The sequence below is a fragment of the Dendrobates tinctorius genome, unplaced genomic scaffold (assembly GCF_039654945.1).
Source record: "Dendrobates tinctorius isolate UK_male_01 unplaced genomic scaffold, ASM3965494v1 ptg000351l, whole genome shotgun sequence".
Lineage (NCBI taxonomy): Eukaryota > Metazoa > Chordata > Amphibia > Anura > Dendrobatidae > Dendrobates > Dendrobates tinctorius.
The window spans coordinates 3,453,025-3,466,202 of NW_027362017.1; the positions used below are offsets into that span (position 1 = coordinate 3,453,025).

A 13,178-nucleotide genomic window follows, 5' to 3' on the forward strand; every position below is an offset into this window, starting at 1 on the left:
TTGCTGATGTCACCGGTTTCCTACTGGCCTGTAGGGTGGATATGACCTGATCCGACAATTGGTTTGAAAGACCAGCTCACCCACGTCTGGCCTCACCGCACCTCAGACTCGGATCCGGCCCTGCCCTGGCCGCACAGCAGTAATAAAAGAAGAAATGATCCAGCTGAAGTGCTCTGGTGATTTATTGAGTGCTGTTCAGACAACAGAACATTGTTTACGCGTTTCTGGCTAGACGCCCTTAATCATAACCATGATTAATCTGGCTATGATTAAGGGCGTCTAGCCAGAAACGCGTAAACAATGTTCTGTTGTCTGAACAGCACTCAATAAATCAACAGAGCACTTCAGCTGGATCATTTCTTCTTTTATTACTGATCCGACAATCCCTTTGCCTTCAGGATGTCCCTCTCAGGATCCAAGCCGATAGGTGGAGTCTTGCTGGGTTCGGGTGGTGGATCAGGCCCTGGTGGATGATGTCCTTCCACGGGGGTAGTTCGACTGGATTTCCCACCGCCATGGCTCCTAGAAGGGGAAACCAGCTTCTCTTCGGCCAGTATGGAATGATCAATAATAATATAATTCACCGCACACTCAGAGGGGTTTCTTTATGCAAATAAGTGCTTATTTTTATTATATACAAAACATGTGGGAGCCAAACAAGTATATATAGCACGAAGTAGAAGCGATATAATTTAATACGACGTTTCGGCTCAATCCGAGCCTTTATCACTTTTATCGCTGTAAATAAAGAGAAATACATCAGAAAATGAGAAAATAAACACAAGAGAATTACAACACCATACAATAAAACAAAAATAATCCCAATAAACAACAATAGTAAAACAATATATACAGAGCATATACAAATATACAATATGGTACATGTAGAACACTCAAGTAAAAAAGGTTCAGTGAACCAACTCCATCTTAGGTACAATAGGAGAAAAGGTGATTACCTGAATTGAAATTCGGATCTTTGAATAAGGAAGAACAGAACTCCCAAGAGAATAGCCCAAGAAAGATGGCTGAAAGGAATTGTCAAAATCGTAGTTTAGTAGATTCACATGTGTAGACACCATGATGTCTCTATAAGGTCATAAAGCAGGCCATCTACACAAGGGGAATACAATGTTTTGCTGTTATATAAAGGTGGATGTGTTCCTTATGACAGATAATATAGTGTTCAGGATGTCCGTAATACCGCAATATACTGTGCACGGAGCAGGCATAGTTGTATGTAGTTTTTAAATGGTATATATATGCTATACGATATGACTGTTGGTTACATAGGTGTCCCTAGATAGTATCATATATCTCAGTGTACTTTGCATGAAAAGGTTGCTGTAACTAAATAGTATGTGCTGGTGTGCACACTCTCAGATGATAGTCAATTAAAAAAGCGTCCCTGAAAAGTGCCACTAAAGATGGCCATGTATACAGTACCTGGTGCAGTGGTGCTAGATAGCGGCGCTCCCACGCCTAGCTGCAGTGGCGTCATGCTAATACAATCAGGGTGAAGTGGTATTTAAATAGGGACCGGGTGGTAGCGTCAGACCGGAAGTGAACCTCTGAACCGGAAGTGACGTCGCGCTGTCCCAATAGGAGCACTGCGCATGTCTAAGGACTATACTATTAAGCTGTACACATACAGCGGTTGCCCTGGTGATAGGGAAAATAGCGATTTTTTCATCCTATCAGAAGGAAAGCGGTATAATGTTGTCATGATGTATGGATTACATAGGATACAGACTAGGTAAATGTACTATTGATCAAGAACAGATAATTAGTAAAAATTGCATAATTATGGTTAGGACATCTAGACAAATAGTGAATCCTAAAAAAGAAAAAGAAAACCGTAGAAAAATAGGGAAAACAAATAAAAATAAAAATAATAGTAAAAAAGTAAAAAAATGTAAAGTAAAAATAAAAATAAAAATAAAAAGAGGTAGATGGAAAATAATGAAAATCAGCAAAACATTGTTAACTCATGTACAATACCTTATGTATGGACATGTAGACATAAGTGTATCAATATATATATATATATATACACAAAAAAATTACATATATATACATATATACACATACACAGGGGCAAACATCTCAATCTAAGACAGAGTCCAGTGGGCGGAGCAAACTCACCTAGGGTTAAAGTGTACTAACGAGTCTGCAAAAATAACAGAAAAAGGTTGTTAGTCATTATATAAGCCAGTCTATTTCTCTATTCAGCCCTCTAGGGGTCAGAGTATCAAGCTTATATATCCAGTATGTTTCCCTCTCTCTTAATAATTTGATATGGTCACCACCCCTCCTCGGACGGGGTACATGCTCAATTACCTGGTATTTCAACTGTGCAACTGAGTGTCGGTATTTAGTAAAGTGCTCAGGCAGGGGTAACCAGTTTTTTTGACATCTAATCGTTGACTTATGGCTGGCAATACGGTCTTTGACGTGTTGGGTTGTTTCCCCTACATAGAGGAGGCCACATGGGCATTTCACCAAATAAACCACGAAGTTTGAATCGCACGTATAATAGCCACGTATCGGAAAAGACTTGCCTGTCCTAGGGTGAGTGATATTGTCTGACCTGATCACATTCGAACAGGCTGCACAGTTGAGGCAGGGAAATGTGCCACAACGGCGAGGGGCGAGTAACCTCTGGGTAGTAGTAGAAACTTTACTGCCTATGTCAGCCCTTACCACCTTGTCACGGACATTGGTGGGACGTTTAGTTCAGATCAATACAGGGGCCTCAAAAGAACCGATGTCCGGGTAAGCTTTATAAAGGAGAGGCCAGTGTTTCTTAATAATAGAGTAAACTTTAGGCATCAGCGGATGAAAAGTGTGAACAAAGGGGATCCTTTCTCTAGGATATCTTGTAGGTGGAGGGGAAGGGGGTGTTAGTACCCGTTGTTTTTCGATCTCCAGCAATTTGGATGGATACCGTCTGTCCCTAAATTTCCTAGCCATTGTGTCGAGCCTCTCATTGCGGACATCCTGATCCGATACAATACGTGCTACCCTGTTGAACTGTGAACGTGGTAGACTGTTCTTAGTGGCTCTTGGGTGACAACTCGAGTAATGTAAAAGACTGTTACTATCGGTAGGTTTACAATATAGGTCCGTTGAGAGAGTACCCTCACTATCCTGTAAAACTCTCGTGTCCAAAAAAGGAACTGATTCCATACTGAAATGTAGCGTGAATTGTAGTTCTGGATAAATGGAGTTGAGATACAGATGGAAATCCTGTAAGGATGATATCGTACCTGTCCAGACAAAGAAGATATCATCGATATAGCGATGATATTCTATAGCATATTGTGAAAAAAGATTATTGGAGAAAACATGATTAATCTCGAACAGGTTCATGTAGGCATTAGCGTAAGCCGGCGCTATGTTCGCGCCCATTGCAGTCCCGCACCTCTGTACATAGTAGGTGTCCTCATATAGAAAGTAGTTTTCATGCAATACTAGTTTAAGTAGGGCTATACAGAATTCCATGGAGTCTGTGGACAGGTCTGAAGAATTAAGCAAGAATCTTGCGGCTTCCATTCCTTTATCGTGGGTGATCGATGTGTATAGGCTATTGACATCTAGGGTGGTAAGGATACTGCCTGGTGGTACATTACCCAATTTTTGAATGACTTCCAAGAAATGCCCTGTGTCCAAGAGGAAAGACCTTGTCTGTTTGACTAGAGGTGTGAATATTTTCTCAAGGAAAATGGATAATGGAGATAGAACTGAATCCGTAGAAGCTACAATCGGTCTGCCTGGTGGATTTTGTAAGGACTTATGTATCTTAGGTAGAATATAAAAAACCGGTGTAATCGGATGAGGGTTAATCAGAAAATTGGCAGTTTTTTGGTCAATTGTATGACTGTCCAGATAAGTTTTGGTCAGTTCCTTGATTTTGTGAGTAATGGTGGAAACCGGATCCCTAGGGATAATCCTATAGGTATTAGTGTCAGATAACTGCCTATTCACTTCCTTATTATAATCAGTGTAGTTCATAACCACTAAAGCACCGCCTTTATCAGCCGGTTTGATTACGATGTTCTTGTTATTGTGAATAGAATTGAGAGCTTGTTTTTCAGTAAGTGACAGATTAGAGTGAGTTTTGAAGAGACCGAGTTGTGCCTGATGAGAGAGTAGTTTGACCTCACGGTCCACCAGCGAAATGAATGTCTCCGCCGCATGGTATGTGCTAGGAGGACAGAATTTACTCGGGTTGCGAAGACCAAGTGCAGAAATAGACAATTTAGGAACCTGAATATCGCAAGATAATGTTGTCCCCTCACCCATAGGGTTAGGAGACAAGCCAAAATGGGTCTTAAGTCTAATAGTTCGATAAAATCGCTTGAGGTCTTTTTCGAGTTGGAACGAGTTCCACATGGGAGTGGGACAAAAAGAAAGTCCCTTCTGTAGCACGGAGAGTTCTGACGGGGAGAGGAGATAGTCTGAAATGTTGATCACCAGTTCCGATGCTATATCTGTTGTCTCACCTGTGAGCGGGTTGCCATCCTTTCTCCTGCCTCGCCTGGTGGGTCTGTGGTACGCTGGTTCCCCCTGCGGCTTCTTCCTAAAAAACGTTGTCTGCCAGAGTTTGTGGAGGAGTCGCTTCCGGAACTGAAGGACCCATTTCTTCGTTGGTAATAAGGTCTGCGCCAGGGACCCGTAGTAGCGGATGTATCGTTCCATTTGTATACTCTGTTCATAGAATAGTCGTCTGAATCACGCTGAAATTTCTGCCTCTTACGTTCCTGTAGAGACTTTAGATGTTCGGACAGGGCTTTCTCGGTTTTGGTTTTGAGAGATGTCCACTCCGTTGAGGAGATAGAGGTGGAGAGTTGCGCTTCAATGGCCTGTATATTTTGTTTAGTTTCCACTATGGCCCTCTGCAGATATTCCACCTTCAATATAATAATGTCTAATGAACATTTATTAAGTATCTTTTTATACTTTTCACAATACTCTGAATTGTCAGAGAAGAGAGTAGGGCGGAGATTACTCCTAAGCCCCCTTGGAATCTTATTCTGTCTGTGGTACTCTGCCAGTGTAGTACAATGTAAATCATACGAGATCAATCTACGTTTTGCTTTTTCATAGTCACGGGTCCTAAGCTCTTGGACTGGAGTTCTCAAAAACTCGTTGGAGCTAGTAACTTGAGCCAAAATATTGGTGCTCGTAGCCAAATCATATGCAAATGTGTCCGTAGACATATGGAGATAGGGGAGTGACTGGTGCAAACGCCAATATAGCAAACGTAACCAGGAGGTTAGCGTGCACTCAAGTCCAATAGCGAGGTGCAGGTGTAACAGACCTGTAGGTCCTATTACCAATAATAATATAATTCACCGCACACTCAGAGGGGTTTCTTTATGCAAATAAGTGCTTATTTTTATTATATACAAAACATGTGGGAGCCAAACAAGTATATATAGCACGAAGTAGAAGCGATATAATTTAATACGACGTTTCGGCTCAATCCGAGCCTTTATCACTTTTATCGCTGTAAATAAAGAGAAATACATCAGAAAATGAGAAAATAAACACAAGAGAATTACAACACCATACAAAAAAACAAAAATAATCCCAATAAACAACAATAGTAAAACAATATATACAGAGCATATACAAATATACAATATGGTACATGTAGAACACTCAAGTAAAAAAGGTTCAGTGAACCAACTCCATCTTAGGTACAATAGGAGAAAAGGTGATTACCTGAATTGAAATTCGGATCTTTGAATAAGGAAGAACAGAACTCCCAAGAGAATAGCCCAAGAAAGATGGCTGAAAGGAATTGTCAAAATCGTAGTTTAGTAGATTCACATGTGTAGACACCATGATGTCTCTATAAGGTCATAAAGCAGGCCATCTACACAAGGGGAATACAATGTTTTGCTGTTATATAAAGGTGGATGTGTTCCTTATGACAGATAATATAGTGTTCAGGATGTCCGTAATACCGCAATATACTGTGCACGGAGCAGGCATAGTTGTATGTAGTTTTTAAATGGTATATATATGCTATACGATATGACTGTTGGTTACATAGGTGTCCCTAGATAGTATCATATATCTCAGTGTACTTTGCATGAAAAGGTTGCTGTAACTAAATAGTATGTGCTGGTGTGCACACTCTCAGATGATAGTCAATTAAAAAAGCGTCCCTGAAAAGTGCCACTAAAGATGGCCATGTATACAGTACCTGGTGCAGTGGTGCTAGATAGCGGCGCTCCCACGCCTAGCTGCAGTGGCGTCATGCTAATACAATCAGGGTGAAGTGGTATTTAAATAGGGACCGGGTGGTAGCGTCAGACCGGAAGTGAACCTCTGAACCGGAAGTGACGTCGCGCTGTCCCAATAGGAGCACTGCGCATGTCTAAGGACTATACTATTAAGCTGTACACATACAGCGGTTGCCCTGGTGATAGGGAAAATAGCGATTTTTTCATCCTATCAGAAGGAAAGCGGTATAATGTTGTCATGATGTATGGATTACATAGGATACAGACTAGGTAAATGTACTATTGATCAAGAACAGATATTTTGTGTATATATATATATATATATTGATACACTTATGTCTACATGTCCATACATAAGGTATTGTACATGAGTTAACAATGTTTTGCTGATTTTCATTATTTTCCATCTACCTCTTTTTATTTTTATTTTTATTTTTACTTTACATTTTTTTACTTTTTTACTATTATTTTTATTTTTATTTGTTTTCCCTATTTTTCTACGGTTTTCTTTTTCTTTTTTAGGATTCACTATTTGTCTAGATGTCCTAACCATAATTATGCAATTTTTACTAATTATCTGTTCTTGATCAATAGTACATTTACCTAGTCTGTATCCTATGTAATCCATACATCATGACAACATTATACCGCTTTCCTTCTGATAGGATGAAAAAATCGCTATTTTCCCTATCACCAGGGCAACCGCTGTATGTGTACAGCTTAATAGTATAGTCCTTAGACATGCGCAGTGCTCCTATTGGGACAGCGCGACGTCACTTCCGGTTCAGAGGTTCACTTCCGGTCTGACGCTACCACCCGGTCCCTATTTAAATACCACTTCACCCTGATTGTATTAGCATGACGCCACTGCAGCTAGGCGTGGGAGCGCCGCTATCTAGCACCACTGCACCAGGTACTGTATACATGGCCATCTTTAGTGGCACTTTTCAGGGACGCTTTTTTAATTGACTATCATCTGAGAGTGTGCACACCAGCACATACTATTTAGTTACAGCAACCTTTTCATGCAAAGTACACTGAGATATATGATACTATCTAGGGACACCTATGTAACCAACAGTCATATCGTATAGCATATATATACCATTTAAAAACTACATACAACTATGCCTGCTCCGTGCACAGTATATTGCGGTATTACGGACATCCTGAACACTATATTATCTGTCATAAGGAACACATCCACCTTTATATAACAGCAAAACATTGTATTCCCCTTGTGTAGATGGCCTGCTTTATGACCTTATAGAGACATCATGGTGTCTACACATGTGAATCTACTAAACTACGATTTTGACAATTCCTTTCAGCCATCTTTCTTGGGCTATTCTCTTGGGAGTTCTGTTCTTCCTTATTCAAAGATCCGAATTTCAATTCAGGTAATCACCTTTTCTCCTATTGTACCTAAGATGGAGTTGGTTCACTGAACCTTTTTTACTTGAGTGTTCTACATGTACCATATTGTATATTTGTATATGCTCTGTATATATTGTTTTACTATTGTTGTTTATTGGGATTATTTTTGTTTTTTTGTATGGTGTTGTAATTCTCTTGTGTTTATTTTCTCATTTTCTGATGTATTTCTCTTTATTTACAGCGATAAAAGTGATAAAGGCTCGGATTGAGCCGAAACGTCGTATTAAATTATATCGCTCCTACTTCGTGCTATATATACTTGTTTGGCTCCCACATGTTTTGTATATAATAAAAATAAGCACTTATTTGCATAAAGAAACCCCTCTGAGTGTGCGGTGAATTATATTATTATTGGTAATAGGACCTACAGGTCTGTTACACCTGCACCTCGCTATTGGACTTGAGTGCACGCTAACCTCCTGGTTACGTTTGCTATATTGGCGTTTGCACCAGTCACTCCCCTATCTCCATATGTCTACGGACACATTTGCATATGATTTGGCTACGAGCACCAATATTTTGGCTCAAGTTACTAGCTCCAACGAGTTTTTGAGAACTCCAGTCCAAGAGCTTAGGACCCGTGAGTATGAAAAAGCAAAACGTAGATTGATCTCGTATGATTTACATTGTACTACACTGGCAGAGTACCACAGACAGAATAAGATTCCAAGGGGGCTTAGGAGTAATCTCCGCCCTACTCTCTTCTCTGACAATTCAGAGTATTGTGAAAAGTATAAAAAGATACTTAATAAATGTTCATTAGACATTATTATATTGACGGTGGAATATCTGCAGAGGGCCATAGTGGAAACTAAACAAAATATACAGGCCATTGAAGCGCAACTCTCCACCTCTATCTCCTCAACGGAGTGGACATCTCTCAAAACCAAAACCGAGAAAGCCCTGTCCGAACATCTAAAGTCTCTACAGGAACGTAAGAGGCAGAAATTTCAGCGTGATTCAGACGACTATTCTATGAACAGAGTATACAAATGGAACGATACATCCGCTACTACGGGTCCCTGGCGCAGACCTTATTACCAACGAAGAAATGGGTCCTTCAGTTCCGGAAGCGACTCCTCCACAAACTCTGGCAGACAACGTTTTTTAGGAAGAAGCCGCAGGGGGAACCAGCGTACCACAGACCCACCAGGCGAGGCAGGAGAAAGGATGGCAACCCGCTCACAGGTGAGACAACAGATATAGCATCGGAACTGGTGATCAACATTTCAGACTATCTCCTCTCCCCGTCAGAACTCTCCGAGCTACAGAAGGGACTTTCTTTTTGTCCCACTCCCATGTGGAACTCGTTCCAACTCGAAAAAGACCTCAAGCGATTTTATCGAACTATTAGACTTAAGACCCATTTTGGCTTGTCTCCTAACCCTATGGGTGAGGGGACAACATTATCTTGCGATATTCAGGTTCCTAAATTGTCTATTTCTGCACTTGGTCTTCGCAACCCGAGTAAATTCTGTCCTCCTAGCACATACCATGCGGCGGAGACATTCATTTCGCTGGTGGACCGTGAGGTCAAACTACTCTCTCATCAGGCACAACTCGGTCTCTTCAAAACTCACTCTAATCTGTCACTTACTGAAAAACAAGCTCTCAATTCTATTCACAATAACAAGAACATCGTAATCAAACCGGCTGATAAAGGCGGTGCTTTAGTGGTTATGAACTACACTGATTATAATAAGGAAGTGAATAGGCAGTTATCTGACACTAATACCTATAGGATTATCCCTAGGGATCCGGTTTCCACCATTACTCACAAAATCAAGGAACTGACCAAAACTTATCTGGACAGTCATACAATTGACCAAAAAACTGCCAATTTTCTGATTAACCCTCATCCGATTACACCGGTTTTTTATATTCTACCCAAGATACATAAGTCCTTACAAAATCCACCAGGCAGACTGATTGTAGCTTCTACGGATTCAGTTCTATCTCCATTATCCATTTTCCTTGAGAAAATATTCACATCTCTAGTCAAACAGACAAGGTCTTTCCTCTTGGACACAGGGCATTTCTTGGAAGTCATTCAAAAATTGGGTAATGTACCACCAGGCAGTATCCTTACCACCCTAGATGTCAATAGCCTATACACATCGATCACCCACGATAAAGGAATGGAAGCCGCAAGATTCTTGCTTAATTCTTCAGACCTGTCCACAGACTCCATGGAATTCTGTATAGCCCTACTTAAACTAGTATTGCATGAAAACTACTTTCTATATGAGGACACCTACTATGTACAGAGGTGCGGGACTGCAATGGGCGCGAACATAGCGCCGGCTTACGCTAATGCCTACATGAACCTGTTCGAGATTAATCATGTTTTCTCCAATAATCTTTTTTCACAATATGCTATAGAATATCATCGCTATATCGATGATATCTTCTTTGTCTGGACAGGTACGATATCATCCTTACAGGATTTCCATCTGTATCTCAACTCCATTTATCCAGAACTACAATTCACGCTACATTTCAGTATGGAATCAGTTCCTTTTTTGGACACGAGAGTTTTACAGGATAGTGAGGGTACTCTCTCAACGGACCTATATTGTAAACCTACCGATAGTAACAGTCTTTTACATTACTCGAGTTGTCACCCAAGAGCCACTAAGAACAGTCTACCACGTTCACAGTTCAACAGGGTAGCACGTATTGTATCGGATCAGGATGTCCGCAATGAGAGGCTCGACACAATGGCTAGGAAATTTAGGGACAGACGGTATCCATCCAAATTGCTGGAGATCGAAAAACAACGGGTACTAACACCCCCTTCCCCTCCACCTACAAGATATCCTAGAGAAAGGATCCCCTTTGTTCACACTTTTCATCCGCTGATGCCTAAAGTTTACTCTATTATTAAGAAACACTGGCCTCTCCTTTATAAAGCTTACCCGGACATCGGTTCTTTTGAGGCCCCTGTATTGATCTGTACTAAACGTCCCACCAATGTCCGTGACAAGGTGGTAAGGGCTGACATAGGCAGTAAAGTTTCTACTACTACCCAGAGGTTACTCGCCCCTCGCCGTTGTGGCACATTTCCCTGCCTCAACTGTGCAGCCTGTTCGAATGTGATCAGGTCAGACAATATCACTCACCCTAGGACAGGCAAGTCTTTTCCGATACGTGGCTATTATACGTGCGATTCAAACTTCGTGGTTTATTTGGTGAAATGCCCATGTGGCCTCCTCTATGTAGGGGAAACAACCCAACACGTCAAAGACCGTATTGCCAGCCATAAGTCAACGATTAGATGTCAAAAAAACTGGTTACCCCTGCCTGAGCACTTTACTAAATACCGACACTCAGTTGCACAGTTGAAATACCAGGTAATTGAGCATGTACCCCGTCCGAGGAGGGGTGGTGACCATATCAAATTATTAAGAGAGAGGGAAACATACTGGATATATAAGCTTGATACTCTGACCCCTAGAGGGCTGAATAGAGAAATAGACTGGCTTATATAATGACTAACAACCTTTTTCTGTTATTTTTGCAGACTCGTTAGTACACTTTAACCCTAGGTGAGTTTGCTCCGCCCACTGGACTCTGTCTTAGATTGAGATGTTTGCCCCTGTGTATGTGTATATATGTATATATATGTAATTTTTTTGTGTATATATATATATATATTGATACACTTATGTCTACATGTCCATACATAAGGTATTGTACATGAGTTAACAATGTTTTGCTGATTTTCATTATTTTCCATCTACCTCTTTTTATTTTTATTTTTATTTTTACTTTACATTTTTTTACTTTTTTACTATTATTTTTATTTTTATTTGTTTTCCCTATTTTTCTACGGTTTTCTTTTTCTTTTTTAGGATTCACTATTTGTCTAGATGTCCTAACCATAATTATGCAATTTTTACTAATTATCTGTTCTTGATCAATAGTACATTTACATAGTCTGTATCCTATGTAATCCATACATCATGACAACATTATACCGCTTTCCTTCTGATAGGATGAAAAAATCGCTATTTTCCCTATCACCAGGGCAACCGCTGTATGTGTACAGCTTAATAGTATAGTCCTTAGACATGCGCAGTGCTCCTATTGGGACAGCGCGACGTCACTTCCGGTTCATAGGTTCACTTCCGGTCTGACGCTACCACCCGGTCCCTATTTAAATACCACTTCACCCTGATTGTATTAGCATGACGCCACTGCAGCTAGGCGTGGGAGCGCCGCTATCTAGCACCACTGCACCAGGTACTGTATACATGGCCATCTTTAGTGGCACTTTTCAGGGACGCTTTTTTAATTGACTATCATCTGAGAGTGTGCACACCAGCACATACTATTTAGTTACAGCAACCTTTTCATGCAAAGTACACTGAGATATATGATACTATCTAGGGACACCTATGTAACCAACAGTCATATCGTATAGCATATATATACCATTTAAAAACTACATACAACTATGCCTGCTCCGTGCACAGTATATTGCGGTATTACGGACATCCTGAACACTATATTATCTGTCATAAGGAACACATCCACCTTTATATAACAGCAAAACATTGTATTCCCCTTGTGTAGATGGCCTGCTTTATGACCTTATAGAGACATCATGGTGTCTACACATGTGAATCTACTAAACTACGATTTTGACAATTCCTTTCAGCCATCTTTCTTGGGCTATTCTCTTGGGAGTTCTGTTCTTCCTTATTCAAAGATCCGAATTTCAATTCAGGTAATCACCTTTTCTCCTATTGTACCTAAGATGGAGTTGGTTCACTGAACCTTTTTTACTTGAGTGTTCTACATGTACCATATTGTATATTTGTATATGCTCTGTATATATTGTTTTACTATTGTTGTTTATTGGGATTATTTTTGTTTTTTTGTATGGTGTTGTAATTCTCTTGTGTTTATTTTCTCATTTTCTGATGTATTTCTCTTTATTTACAGCGATAAAAGTGATAAAGGCTCGGATTGAGCCGAAACGTCGTATTAAATTATATCGCTTCTACTTCGTGCTATATATACTTGTTTGGCTCCCACATGTTTTGTATATAATAAAAATAAGCACTTATTTGCATAAAGAAACCCCTCTGAGTGTGCGGTGAATTATATTATTATTGGTAATAGGACCTACAGGTCTGTTACACCTGCACCTCGCTATTGGACTTGAGTGCACGCTAACCTCCTGGTTAAGTATGGAATGATCAACATCACTCTCGCGTGGTCCTCGCGTATCTTCCTGAGCACTGCTGGTATGAGAGCCAGTGGTGGGAACGCATGAGAGGGATTCTCCCCAAGTCTGGCTCAGGGCGTCTACGCCTTCTGGGTGGTCCGCTGGATTCAGGGAGTAGAATCTGGGGACCTTCGAGTTCTTTCGGCTTGCAAAAAGATCTATACTGGGGGTCCCCCAACGCTGACAAAGATGGTCGAAGATTTCTACGTTCAGTTCCCACTCTGTCGGGTGGATCCGTTGTCTGCTCAAGT

General features: G+C 40.6%; 1 protein-coding gene and 2 long non-coding RNA genes across 3 annotated transcripts; 1 reads left to right on the forward strand and 2 right to left on the reverse strand.

Annotated features, from left to right (window-relative positions):
- Window positions 1–600: 600 nt before the first annotated feature.
- Window positions 601–2,711, reverse strand: LOC141075423 (uncharacterized). The gene is made up of 3 exons (XR_012227271.1): window positions 2,143–2,711; window positions 957–1,025; window positions 601–738 (listed from the first exon to the last, which is right to left on the reverse strand). It is a non-coding gene; the product is annotated as an uncharacterized lncRNA (long non-coding RNA).
- A 2,660-nt stretch (window positions 2,712–5,371) lies between these two features.
- Window positions 5,372–6,237, reverse strand: LOC141075424 (uncharacterized). Its single transcript, XR_012227272.1, has 2 exons — window positions 5,728–6,237; window positions 5,372–5,509 (listed from the first exon to the last, which is right to left on the reverse strand). It is a non-coding gene; the product is annotated as an uncharacterized lncRNA (long non-coding RNA).
- Window positions 6,238–9,735: 3,498 nt separating this feature from the next.
- LOC141075425 (uncharacterized) lies at window positions 9,736–12,779 on the forward strand. Its single transcript, XM_073562457.1, has 3 exons — window positions 9,736–11,239; window positions 12,355–12,423; window positions 12,642–12,779. The coding sequence occupies exon 1, from the start codon at window positions 9,830–9,832 to the stop codon at window positions 11,180–11,182; it is 1,353 nt and encodes a 450-aa protein (XP_073418558.1). The 5' UTR covers window positions 9,736–9,829; the 3' UTR covers window positions 11,183–11,239; window positions 12,355–12,423; window positions 12,642–12,779.
- Window positions 12,780–13,178: the final 399 nt, after the last annotated feature.

What these genes read in the sequence shown, in the direction of transcription:
- LOC141075425 (XM_073562457.1), top strand. Translation starts at nt 9,830, where the DNA reads ATGGAAGCCGCAAGATTCTTGCTTAATTCTTCAGACCTGTCCACAGAC.